The sequence below is a fragment of the Colius striatus genome, chromosome 4, assembly GCF_028858725.1.
Source record: "Colius striatus isolate bColStr4 chromosome 4, bColStr4.1.hap1, whole genome shotgun sequence".
NCBI lineage: Eukaryota > Metazoa > Chordata > Aves > Coliiformes > Coliidae > Colius > Colius striatus.
In genome coordinates this window covers 58,199,688-58,213,485 of record NC_084762.1, presented here as the reverse complement: position 1 = coordinate 58,213,485, position 13,798 = coordinate 58,199,688, and the positions used below count along the sequence as shown (strand labels likewise).

The window sequence follows — 13,798 nt, the reverse complement described above, 5'->3', positions numbered from 1 at the left end:
GACCCTGGGGTATCATTCCATAACATTATTGGGAAGAAATGATACCCGTTCAACAACAATGGGAAAGAACATTTCAGGACAGTGACTCATAGACACGGGGAAGTAACATTTTAACAACATTTGAAAGAGGTCAGTTACAAAGAGATAGAAATAAGGAAACTTGGAGAGGAGGAGAGACTATAAAGAAGCAGGCACTATGAGAGAAAGGAAAATAGTTAAAAACATCTTGAGGTATTTTAAGACAAATGACAGGGATCTCATAAGCCTATGGGAAAAATAAGGTTTCAGTAGCATCCCAGAGATAAGGTGGCACACTCCAGTGATAGTTGCATATAAGAAGGCTAAGGAAAATAGGCATAAGATATCAGAGGGGGATGACTCATTTCATATCGAATCCAGGAAGAGACAAAACACACTGTTCTTGTCAAAAATTAAAAAGGAGGAAGTAAAACTATGCCACAATTTGGGTCTATTCTTCATAATAGACTATAGCTGTGTTCAAAAGGAGGAAGTTGATTTTTCTGACTTATTCTGATCAACTAATAACAGTATTCAAAAAGCCTGCCCATGAGACAGCAGTGAATTTGAATTACTTGAATATCAGTTAGAAAAACAATATGGCAAGACATAAAAGGTCCATCAGACTCCTGTAATATTTTAGGGATTATATTTTGCTTCATGAGACAGAGAAGTTATAAGAGGCATTACCAACTCAAATTGCATGACAAGTAGGGAGGAATTAATTTTGATTTTAAAGGAAGAATGTAAACTGGGTGAAAGTGATCATGACACGTTTTACCAAAGTGTGATTTCCTACTCTAAGAAAAAGAGGAAGAAAAAGTACACCTATAATGACAACTATGGATTGTTAAGTTAGCTTTAATCAAGCTAGTCTAGGTACTAAAAGGAGGCTCATCATAACAGCATGCCATTCTATATGAGTTAATTAACATCCTTTCTGTATGGTCTAGGCCTGAGCTCATTTCAAGCTAACCTTGATTTTCTACAGAGAACAATAGACTCATTTTTAATTAAACATACAATAGCAAGCTATCCTGATGTGAACAAAAGGAACTGGGAGGGAAGCTTCAGTAGACTGTGTTAACATCACATTAAGAGCTCTTCAAGGATTTGAAAAAAAAAGAAAGTCACAATAAGGGGACATAACTGAAGAGTAACATAAAAGTATACAAATAAAAGAATAAAATCACAAAGTCTACGGTACAAAATGAGTGACAGGTAAAAAAGGGATATAAAGGGTAAGAAGAAAATGTTCTGGAAATACATTAGAAGAGCCCAGATACTTAGCTAAATTTATCTTACCACAGAATTTAGAGAAGGAATGAGTTAAAGACTATTTACATTGCATGTATGCAAGTAAATAGGGCCTGAAGGATTTAACTTAATAATACAGCAAAAATAACCTCTGAGTTGCTAAAAGACTATATACAGGTTCAAGGAGATTAGAAAAGGATAAAATGTGTCTATCTAAGGAAAGCAAGTCCAAAGATACCCAAATTAATTTTGATTCCAAGACATATTTTAGAATAAAAATTCCATGATGAAGAGGTTAGCATAAGTTTGATAGAACAGATATTCTTATACTAGTGTAATGCCTTCTTTTATAATCAATTTCACTGACTCAGTAGAAAAAGAGAAACAGTATCATAGATCTTGAGTTTAGTATAATTTAGACACTGTCTCATGAGTTTCAACAAAATAAAAAGCAAAGAAAACGGAGTTTTCATGAAACAACCAACCAATCTGCAGGTCGTTTGCAAAAATCATTTTCAGTGAGAACCCATAAGGATCTCTTGTCATTTCAGTTCTAGTCAATAGTTCCATTACTGATCTGTAAGATGCAACAGAATATAGATACATTAAAAAAAAAATCTGGTTTTCACCAGATTTGGGAGCTGGAAGACAGAACCAGATTTCAAAATTAGTTCCATAGCTGTTGTGGTTTAACCCCAGTTAGCAACTAAGGACCACACAGCCACTCGCTCACTCCTCCCTGGCAGGATGAGAAATGACTCAGAAGAGTAAAATTGAAATAACTCATGGGTTGAGATAAAAACAGTTTAATAGGTAAAGCAAAATCCACACATGCAAAGCAAAACAAGGAATTAATTCACTACTTCTCACCATCAGGCAGGTGTTCAGCCATTTTCATAACAGCAGAGCTCCATCATGCATAACAGTTAATTGGGAGGACAATGGCCATCAGTCTGAATGTCCCTCCCTTCCTTCTTCTTTCCCCAGCTTCATGTTGCTGAATGCATCCCTTTGCCTATTTTGGGTCACTTGTCCTGGCCATGCTCCCTCCCAGCTTCCTGTGCATCCCCAGTTTACTTGCTGGTGGGGTGGTGTGAGAAGCAGAAAAGGTCTTGACTCTGTGTAAGCACCATGTAGCAGGAACAAAAACATCCCTGTGCTATCAATACTGTTTCCAACACAAATCCAAAACACAGCTCCGTATTAGCTACTATGAAGAAAATTAACCCAGCCAAAATCAGTACAATAACTTGGAGAAGTGTCTAAAATTATTAAGACGAAATTATCAAGGCTAATGCAAAATAATATACCCAAGAAGAACTTAAATATACTACATAAAATGGGGAGAACCAGGTAGTTACATATAAGAAAAGGTTATGAGAGGAAGTTTCTGTCACAACAAAAGCAAGTTATTTCTTGGATGTGTTTATAGATGTTTATAAATTACTTAGTCTATAAAAGAGAGTAGATTTAGATAAGTTATTAGGAGGAAGTAGTTCAGAGAAAGTGGTGAGGCCCTGGAACAGGTTGCCCAGAGAGTTTGTGGATGCCCCATCTCTGGAAGTTTTCAAGGCCAGGCTTGAACAATCTGGTCTAGTGGAAGATGTCCCTGCCCATGGTGTGGGGGATAGAAATAGATGATCTTTAAGATTCTTCCAACCCAAACCATTCTATGACCCCTGCACATATCAACAATTGTATAAATATGTATTTACACATTTGCTAAAATGTAATGTGAACAATTATCATCTATTTTTACAGGGAGTATGACAACAAGGAATCTAGCAAAGAAAATTCACGTTAGATGTTGGACAAATACCAATTCATAAATGCTGTGAGACATTTGTACAAGCTATATGCAAGTGTGGCAGATTTCCTTCAAACAGGTGCTTTTACAAATGAATTAGACAAATAGTTTTTGTGGATTATACCACTAGTCACCTCCTGAGATTCTGGGAACTATTCCTATGATGTCCCTGAAAGACAATTACCAAAACCAAACCTCAGTATATACAACATTTCTATGTTCATGTTTTTGTGTGCAGAAATCAAAAATGTTTGAGTAACACTGATCAACATAAACTGGACTCAGCCTCAGCTCGAGGCCTACAAGCCTATAATTTTTATTCCTATGTGAAAAACTATGTGTCTGTGAATCAATTTTTCTACTTATAAAAATCACAGAATCACAGAATGGTAGGTGTTGGAAGGGACCTCTAGAGGTCATTTAGTCCAACCCCTCTGCTCAAGCAGGTCTGCCTAGATGAGGTCATGCAAGGATGCATCCCAGGGGGTTCTGAAAACCTCCAGAGGAGAACTCCACACCCTCCCTAGGCAGCCAGGGCTCCCTCACCCTCACAGGAAGGAAGTTTTTCCTTAAGTGGAACTTTTTGTGTTCCAGGTTTTGTCTATTAATTACCCCTAGTCCTATCACTGCCCCATCCCCATGACATACACCTTTTAAATACTTGTCAATGTCAAACGTAAATAGTATGTTTCTACCTCACAGGAAACTGTCAGTAAACACAGAGGGGTTTTGTTTACCTCCCCCTTCCATATAAGTTTTTTTTTTTATTTTGAACACCTGGCAGAAGTTCACCTCCAGCCCGGGCTGCATCTGACACACATTACAGGTAGAAGGAATCTCACTGAAATCCCATATTTACAACTTTTATTGAAATACAAGGAAGCAAGACTCTTTCAGTATGTAACAAAAGCGTGTGCTTGGCTTCGTCTACACATTAAGGTGATGCTGGGCCCAAGCATGCAGCTCCCTGCCTGCCCCAGACCCGCGTTTCCCCACCTAGACCACGGTGCCGTGGGCACGGGTGGCACCTCTATGCCAGCAGCAATAAAAGCAGCAGAAGCTTTAAGGAAAGGGACGGAGGTGCAGGTGGGCGGCTGCATTCCCATAGTGAGTGCCTCACCCCGAGGACCCCTCTGCAGCAGCTCCGCGGTCCCGGCCAGGCCCAAGCCCCCTCGTCCCGGAGGCCCTGAAGCGCCGCAGCGACGCTGCAGCCCGGACGAGGGCGCAGAGCCCCCAGTGCCTTTCCTCGGCGGCTTGGGCCGCCTTCCCCCGCCTCTCCAGCGGTATAAACGGGGCGGGCGCCCTGGACCGGGCCCGCCTGACAGCCTGCTTGCCTGCAGCCTCGGCTCGGCCTGCTCTCCCCGCCTCTCTGAGGCGCGGCCTGGCCTGGCCTGCTGTGGTGGCAGGCAAAGGCAGGGAAGCCGGCCGCCTCCATGGCTTTCATCCGCAAGCGGCGGCTGGAGCGGGAGCTGTACTCCAAGGAAAGGTGAGCAGCCCTGCTCCGCCGACCCCGGCCGCCCCTGCTCGGCCTCCGCAGCGGGGGCGAGGGGGTGGGGACGGCTCCCGCGGGGAAGCGCTAAGCGCGTCCTTTCCGTTGCCGACAAAACGGGGGCCCAGTGCCGTGAAGTCCCGGCCTACACCCTCTTCCCCTCTCCTCCCCTCCCCTCCTCGGCCTGCCCACTGCGCCGGGGCGGCGGCGACGGGGCCCCGCGGAGCGCAGCGGGCAGCAGCGGCTAGCTGTGGTGCTGGGCTTCGTCCTCCTTGTTCCACTGTTTCAATCAAGTAGCTAGTAATTTCCGAGAGTTAAGGATTCAAAGGGTGTAGAACAGACCCAGAAGAAAAAAAAATCAGTGCCGCTCAGCTTGTGTAAACTGCGTAAAAATAGCATGTGTAGACTTTTGTTTATTTGTTTATTCTCAGCCGTGTTAGTGGTGTGGACTTACAATTCTGCTTCGCTATAGGTGGAGTTTGTTTTGTTTGTTTGTTTGTTTTTTCCTGAGCTTTATAGTCGGTACGTTGTCAGCCCTTAAATTACAGACTCTGTCACGGCTCTTTAAAATGTTAAGTTCAATTTCCCAGTTCCTGCATTCTGACTATAATATCTATTTTTGTGTTCCTGTGGCTAACTGGGCATACAAGAAAGGCATGTCAGTGGTAATCCATTATGTCCTGAATTTACTCATATTTTTTTCCTAGTGTCTTATTTTCTTTTATGTGGCTTATCTGCATTTGGCCTGTCACAAAGTTTCAAACCCACGTGCAATCTTAATATTGCCGTGTAGGAATTCTCTATAAGGTGACAGCAACAGGTCAGTGTGGGTGACGCAGTGGAGAGACATGGGTGCCTTCTCTGGGGGGAGCGGGGCTCTCTGCCTCATGCTGCAGGAACTCGGGAGCAGCAGGCACACGGGCCTGACAGCGGGCTAGTCCCGTGTGAGCGCTCCGCAAATTCCTGATGCGCCTGATGTTGCTGGCTGCACAGCACTCATTATTGTTTGTTGGAAAACCACATGACAAAGAGCTCGGCTCACTTTGTCTATGTAAATTCTGATTCATAGGTATTCAGCCTGTAAAACTGCTACAGCTTTTGAAGTGTTTTCAATGTGCAGAGCTATTCTAGCTTCTTGTGTAGCTATTTTCTTGTACCTATTTGTCTTCTCGTGTATGTTTTTATTGCTTTGGGGCACTGTGATGATTTCAGTTGTGTACAAGGGGCTGCAGAGATAATGGATAAACTTCCTGTGTAGAAGGAAAAGAGAAGAATTTTTTAATTTAAAATAAAACATCGTAAGTATAGGGAAGTTAGAATAATGAATATATTGGTCTGTTAAGATTTTATTCTAGTATTTTTTTTTTTCTTGAAGCTGAGAAAAAGGACAGAACTCATCAGACTTGTCCCAAAGAACCCAAGTAGGATATAAATCCATTCTAAAAAGCTCTGAAAACAACATACCACTGTCTGTCAGCATTACTGATCTGCAGCTGTTGAAAGTCTCTAATGAGAAATGTTTTTCTTTGCTCGTATTTGGAAGCATTTTAGGATCTTAATATTTAAGTTTGTAATTTGAGCACTTCATGAAAGACGATTCATGTTCTCATTTGCACTAGTAGCTTTTACTTTCTAAATACCTGCACATTCATTTCTTTGTTACTTCCCCTTGCCTAACAATTGATATAGAAGTTTACTTTTATCTTATGCAAATATATTTTGTACCCTATATCAGATCTTTTCCCCCTTCCTTTCTTCCTGTACTTTTCTAAATTAGGAAATATGAAAAAACAGTAAGTGATTTAAAATAGCTTGGGGCTCTGAAATATTAAGTGAGAATTAACAAATTCAGTCCTCTTTTCCTTATAGCCCTGCCTTAAAACTGTACCAAAACAAACCCTCTTTAGATCACTTAATGGAAGGAATAGCCTCTGATGAGTTTTCACCTTCTTGCTAGGTAATTGTTGCAGAGACACGAATCCTTGCTTCAAAATTTCTCATAGTTTACATAATCTTGCCATAGATATTTCCCAGTGAGATGACCAGGATGCTCTGAAACTCTGCATTTCATGTGTGGTTTGCGGTTTTGTTTGTTTGGAGTTGTTGTTATTTGTATATTGCTTTCTTCAAAAATGTGAAACCTGGCTAAGAGTACTGTGAAAGTTAGTAGATAAAACATTAGTCTTCTTATGTAGTTGTTTAGGAGGGAAGGAAGATCATAGAATCATAGAATGGTAGGGTTAGAAGGGACCTTTATAGATCATCTAGTCCAACCCCCCTGCTCAAGCAGGTCCACCTAGATCAGGTCGCATAGGAACATGTACAGGTGGGTCTTGAAGACCTCCAAGGAAGGAGACTCCACACCCTCCCTGGACAGCCTGTGCCAGGGCTCTGTCACTCTCCCAGTGAAATATTTTTTCTTATATTTAAATGGAACTTCTTGTGCTTCAGCTTCATCCTGTTACCCCTTGTCCTATTGCTAGATACAATGGAAAAAGATCAAAGATCAAATTGGTTTTAAGTGATCAGGCAAAAAATGATTTCCCCTTAATTGATTAGTTGGACCACTTCAGTGTTTGGTTACATAAACCTCTTTTTCTCTGACTGCATTTAGTTTTCTAGGAGAAAACAATGAAGTACTGAAATGTCCTGTGGGTGCACACTGAGAATAAGCAGCCGATTTTACTTTACATGTGATTCAACAAATCCATGTCCCTACTCTGCAGGATTCGCTCCATCTGGAATTTTTTTCAGACACACCTGTATTGGTGAACATCTATTTTCACTTTGCCCAGGTGCTGGGAGCAAAGAAAGCTGAGATATTATGTCCCTTTTTAATAAGTGTTGAGTGATGCTTACATAATTTAATCTTTAAAATACTCAACATTATTTTTTTTACAAGCAATTTTAGTTTCAAAACCTCAAATTAAATGGTGTGATCATGACTCAGGTTGTTGCTCTCTTTACAAATCTCAGTTCTGTTGGTGGTGTGCCCAAAGATGGCCAAATCTAATGCTTGATGCAGAGGCTCTTTATAATATAGTTCTGCTGGTTTGTTTTCCAGGCTGCTCAGCCTCCTGTTCAAGGGGTTTATCTCCTGCTGGGAGCATCACTTTCATGAAGCAACCTGCTGGCAGTGTGTAGGCCCTGCGGGTTGATCTTTTGCATGATAGTTGCTTGGGACATTTTTTTTAATACTGTAGCCTTATCTTACTTTCTTGAGACAAATGTGTGTAATTAAGGCTTTTATTCAAACATGAGCAAATGCATCTCGCAGCTGGCCTAGAGATACTTTATTCTGTCAAGAGGAGGTTGAATTTTAAAATTGGTTTTACGTGGCTGTGGGCTGCTGCTGCTGATTTGGGCTGGCCTGCTTTTCCTTCCTTGGCAATGTCCTGCCGTTACCAAGATTGTGCTTGCAGTAACGGGTCAAGTGATTATGCAAGGTATGTTAGATCAGTCTCTCAAAACCCTTGTGTCCAAGTGAATTTCCAGCATGGTGCTTTCTGATGGGATGATGGAAATGGTAAGAATTCAACCTCAGGCTAAGAATTTAAAGCTGGATCAATGGGGTACCTTTTCTGGGTGGTATAAATGAGATTTTGTCAAGATGTTGATCTCTGCACATTCATTTCTGTGTCCATTTTGAATAGTGCAGTGCTTCACTTGGTAGATGCCATTGGTATCTAAAAGGTATCTAAATTTTTTTGGTATTGATTGAGTGTCTTGCTTTGTTCTGTGCTTCTCCTCCTACCTCTGCCTCATGTTGTTGGATCTCAGACTGAATTATAGAGGGACATACATATCAAGCAAATTAAAGCCTTAAGTAGACTGAGCCTGATAGAAAACGCTCTTTAATTGGAGGATAATTTATGGCATCTTGGTAGGACTTATAACTTGTAGTTCGTGAAGTGTGATTTGCTCCTCTGTTGCATACTGTCAACAATGCTAGGAATGTTTGGGTGCCATTTGAGTTCCCAAACCTTGTGTATAGGGGATGACATCATATGAGGTGAAGTTTTTCAAGTGTTTTTTCTGCTACTGGTGTCATGCCTAGTTTTCCTCTGTGTTTTGGGTGTGTTCTTGACTCATGTTCCCCAGCCCTCTTCAGAGTGGCAATTATATGTGAGCTTCTTGAGAAAGGCAAAGGTAAACAAGTTGTTTTAAACTTTTTAGAGGACAACTCTGCTTTGTTCATTTACTAGTCTTACCTGTGTTGCCCCTTTCTGCTGCTATAGATCAAGCTCTGTATTTCTTGGCAAGGGGATTGTTTTGTTTTCTCCTCTCTCCCCTCTCTGTTTTGTGAAGCTACTTCTCAGACCAATACCATTTCTGTTCTATGTCACTCCAATATGAACTCCTTGTATTTTCTTATTTTTTTTTTTTTCTGGGACAATACAAAGACAAGAATTGGAAGTAAATATTCAAGCAATATTACATTAGCATGCTTTAGTATACCCCTTAAGTGTAAGTGCTTGCCTTTTAAGCTCAAACATGCCTGTCATACATTATTAAAAGATTAACAGTGCATTCCACCAGATCTGTATACATCTAACACTGTGTGGGAGCTGAAGTTGTTACAACACAGAAGCTTTTAGGCCCTTCATTAAATTTGTCAGAGGGTGTTGGTGTGACTATATTATGCTGCTTATCTGTAGCTTTCTCCTTGCCCCCCAACATACATCCCAGAGAGGCACACAACTGTGGATGAACAAACTTCCTTTTCAGACCTGATAACCTTCTGGTTTTGGACCTGGGAAAGTCTGTGTGTTCTTCAAAGTTGTCTGGGTTTTTTTCAGCTATGTGAATTGCTGGAGTTCCCTTACCTAGCCTGTATTTCCCCCGAAGCTGCTGCTTCTGTTTATTTCAGGTGTGGGGTTTGCACTGAATCTGTGCTGTAACCACTACAGTGCCCTTCCACCCACTGTAAAGCTCAAGGCTTTGCCCCGGTGGCAATGGTGAAACCAATTTGTTTCATCCTGGCCAATGAAGCTACCTCTTTCTCAGCATCTCTGACGAGAGCTGCTGTAACAGCCTTTATGCCCTTCAAGGTCTCATTCTTGGACACCTTGTTCTTTCTCCGGCCCCTTTACACGATACCATCTCTGTTACTTCATGTTGCCTTTCATGGACTAATTTGAGTTACTGCATCTGTCCTGAGGAAACTCTTCAGCTCTAAGCAGAAGCTTGTGTTCTGATTTATCTGCTAATGTGGTAGCTTCTTCAGTCTGAAGTGAATGGTCTCCATAATTTTTAAGGCATTACAAGTTGATGAGCTAGATTGGACCGGTGGAGCTACTGAAGCTGTTCTTTTTTTTCTTTTGCCTTTAAGTTCCAATTTTCAAGTGATTACATGCATGAAGAAAATAGCAGCTTATTGGGTGTCTTCTGAAAGTTTGTTTGCTGTTGGAGAGACTTTGAGGCCAGACTGTTAAGCAATAAGTCACTGAACATCTTTCAAACTCTTTCCCCCCTTACAGGTACTTTCATGGGGTTGAAGTTTCCATGAAAATCTTGTCTAATTTGTGTCTATATGTTATTTTCAAAACAATATATTTGAGGTTTTTTTAATACTCTGATATGTCAAGTTCAATGTACAGGAGAAAATGATAAATGATCCCTGAAGACATGATTGTGTCTTACTAACTTCATCAGTCTGTTACAAAACATTGAAATGCCATGGTGACAACAAAATTTGTAAACATAAACTTGTGAAATGTGTCTTTATTAAGAAGCCAATATAAAAATATCCTGTATTACACTTTCAGGTGTGAGTTTTATGGTTTGATTTTAAAAGAATTTGCATCAATAAATATTTTAGTTGCTTTCCAAGAGAAGATACAGCATTACTGTTCTCTAAGTACACTTTTAATAGCAGCTGATTAATAATTTATACTTGTGAAGTTTCAATTAACAATTGGGTTATGCATTTTGAAAATGGAGTAAAAGAACCATTTGCCAATAAGAAAAATCTCAAACTTGCTCCTTTACTCTTGAAACACAATAGTTTCTGATATTTGATTATTACTGTATCACAGGAGTACAAAGTTTGAGGGCATCAGGCAAATGTAAATATCCCTTTGATCTTTATAGTAAAGAATACAACTGTTTGTGTTAGAACCAGAACTCGGGGTTTTTTTTTTTTTTCAGATACTTGTTCTTGCTTATAATTTAGAAGTTCAATAATGATTTAAAAACTCAAAGCCCCTTTTTCATTTTAGATATAGTAGCTTTTTTGTACATTTCCCAGCTCATAATTAAGGTTTTTTGGAGGGCAAAACTTTTTTAACAGTTTTCTTTGTTGTTTGAGGAGGAGCCAATTGTGTTCTTGAAGTTGTCTTTCTCACTGGATGACTGGTTTTCCTGGCTAATTGCGAAGCTTGAGGGGAGGAGGTGGGTATGTCTTGGGGTCAGACTTAAAGGCAAGGGAGAGTAGACTTGGAACAGACTTGCTTAGTCTTACTTGACTTGATACTGGCTTTGGGATCCAGGCTGTTCTTGCACAGTGATGTAATAAGTCATAAGCTATCAGCAAGTGCTGTTAATTGCTCAGCACGAGGGACAGTACAGCTGCTCAGTGGATCAAGTCTAAAATACAGTGCTCAACTGTTGCAGATTTGATCAGTTCCTTATACAGGGTATCATGCATTCTCTTCCTACTCATATTTGTTGGGTTTTTTCTCTCCTGTCATGTACAGAAGAATTAAATTACTATTTAAGATCTATACTAAGTGTGCATCCTGATTCTTCTTGTAGGACTACAGAGCAGTTGATAGTATATAAATTTTGTACGTCAGTCATCTTGATATCACAAATGTATTTGGAATACCTTCTTGAAGTCTTTGGAAGACAGTCAGCCTAAAGTCCAACAGTTTAGTTGTATGTTGCAGATCCTCATTGTTTTAATTGTATAGCTATTGTGATTGATTTTTTTGTCTTTTCAGGCCTTCACAGCAATGTGTTTGCCTGCTCGTGCAACATTCCAGAACTGATCTGTTCCCTTGCTATCTGTAAATAATTGTTAAACTTCCTGGTAAGCCTGAAGTATCATTGTGTGCAGTGATGGCTCTCAAGAGAGACCTTGTTGATAAAATAAGTGGCAGTGGGTCTGTTTATTTACATGGAAGAAGTCTGTTATTTGAAAATAAAAAGCACAGACTGTGTTCTAGTAGCATCTGATGAAACTTGACTTTTCCACTCTTTGACAATCATATGGGTCATTAACGCAGACTAATGAGATGTAAGTACTGAAGGACTGAGATGAGGGGAGAAATTCTAAAAGGTTGTTCCAGAGATCATGCTTCATAAAATCTCCAAAGTTCATAATTAGTGGTAACTTGAACTGATCTAGGTTTGTTAGCCAGTAGTTGAGGTGCAAGTCTGAAAATTTTAGTCTAAGTACAGTATCATAACTAGAACTTCAAAACATATTTGTAGAAACAAAGGCAAGAGGGGCTGTTGTCATGAGTGATTGAAAGTGAGCAGCAAGAGAAAAGCAAATGCAAAAGGCTCTGGAGAGCTGGAACACACTGGCAGTATCATGAAAAAAAGTCAAAGATAGATTTTTATGTGTATGCAAACAGCTGTACTCCAGGAAAAAGACTAGCAGTGTATCTTCTTAACTAATGATGTCTTTAATCATATGTTACTTTGTCCTGGTGAAGAAGCAGATAGTGAAATCGTGATTTGCGGGTTACTTTATGGCCAAGAAAAGCAGATTTTTGAGAGATGCAGATTTTGTGACAATCTTTGGACAAGCTATAAGTTTGACCCAGTTGCACTGGCTGCTTGAGAAGTATAGAGATGGGTGATTGTATTTGTAGAGGTTTGATGTCTGGCTCTACCTGCAGAAGTGAGTCATGGCAGCCTGGGAATATAGGAAAACGCAGTTAGCAAATGGACTTGCAAGTAGGAGAGTAACAACAAATAAGAAATGCTTGGAAGAGACTGTAGAACTGTCTGGAAGGCTCTGTGGAGAGCAATGAGAAAATGCACTCTGCCTTTATGATACATAATGTTTGGAAAAAAATGCTTTAACAGCTGCCAGCAATACAACCATTTTTTAAGACGGCAAAGCTGGGATCAAGTGAGCATGAGGTCAAAACACAGGAGATTGATGGTCTCCAGCAATTTGCTTTACAGTGATGCTGTCTCTGTAGAACACGATAGTGAGTAGTTACGTGGAAGCAACGCAAAGAGACTAATAGCAAAATGGTCAACTGAATGCTACAGCTAAATTTTGTCTTTAAAAAGGAGGAAACATACAATTTCCCACAGTACCTAATTACCCTATCTGAAGAGTTCATCTTGAGGTTTTGTGCATACCTTGTGCATTTTTCTTTTCATAAAATCTGATTTAGTAAGAGTGTGGATGATGCTGGGAAAAGTACCTCAAATTCTTTCTAGTAGCTCACAGCTTTTAGTTATGGGAAGGTGACTTGATGCATAAAGTACTGAGTATAAAGATACAAAATTTTTTAGGGGAAAAAAAGTTGAAAGAGAACTTTATTGGCTTCTGTATTTTTTTTCTTATATGAGCAAGTTGTAGTTACTGTGAATAACAGAGCAATTGTTTTGTTTTAAAAATATGACTTATCTGAAATGTAGGAAGGATTTCTGTATTTACCAAAAGCTTTAAGTCCAGTAATTACCAGCGCTGCCAACAGGTGAATCTGGAAAGAGTATAAAGATGTTGTGAGTTTGTCAAAAGAATAGGTTAAGTCAAAGGAAAGAGACCAAGGATGAGGAATTCCAGAAATTGAGTTCTCTTGACCAAGTGTTATCAGTTTTCTTGGAAGAAAAGTTGTGGGACCATGAACATCATTTCTCTGAAGCAGGTTGTTCCCTAATGGAATAGAGTAGAAGGATTTTTTGTGTTTTTTTTTTTAAATCCAAACAAATCTGGATATTACCTTTGTTCTTAACTTTTAAAATTTAAATATTTCAGGTTGTGGATAATAAGCTCCATGTGTATGCTTATATATACTAGAAAGGAAAACATTAATGTTGAATGGCTCTTTATGTATCCTAATGTATCTTTATTATAAAGCTTACAGTCAAAATGTGATAGCACTTGCTAGACCTGAGTTTGCAAAATCCCAGAAACTTCAAGTTTGTTCCACATGATTACAAATGGACAATGTGTTGGGAAAAAAAAATTTAATGGTAACTAAGTGAACACTGCTGTGGTTTTGTACTCCCTTTCCCCCTTAGCTGGTAGACTTCCT

General features: G+C 39.8%; 1 protein-coding gene across 1 annotated transcript in view; it reads left to right on the top strand.

Annotated features, from left to right (window-relative positions):
- Window positions 1–4,413: 4,413 nt before the first annotated feature.
- The window catches only part of NSMAF (neutral sphingomyelinase activation associated factor), a 39,732-nt gene continuing 30,347 nt past the window's right edge, over window positions 4,414–13,798 (top strand). The window contains exon 1 of the mRNA XM_061995275.1: window positions 4,414–4,568. Coding sequence (XP_061851259.1) covers window positions 4,516–4,568 — 53 coding nt within the window. The 5' untranslated portion in view covers window positions 4,414–4,515. The remainder of the gene's footprint in view (window positions 4,569–13,798) is intronic.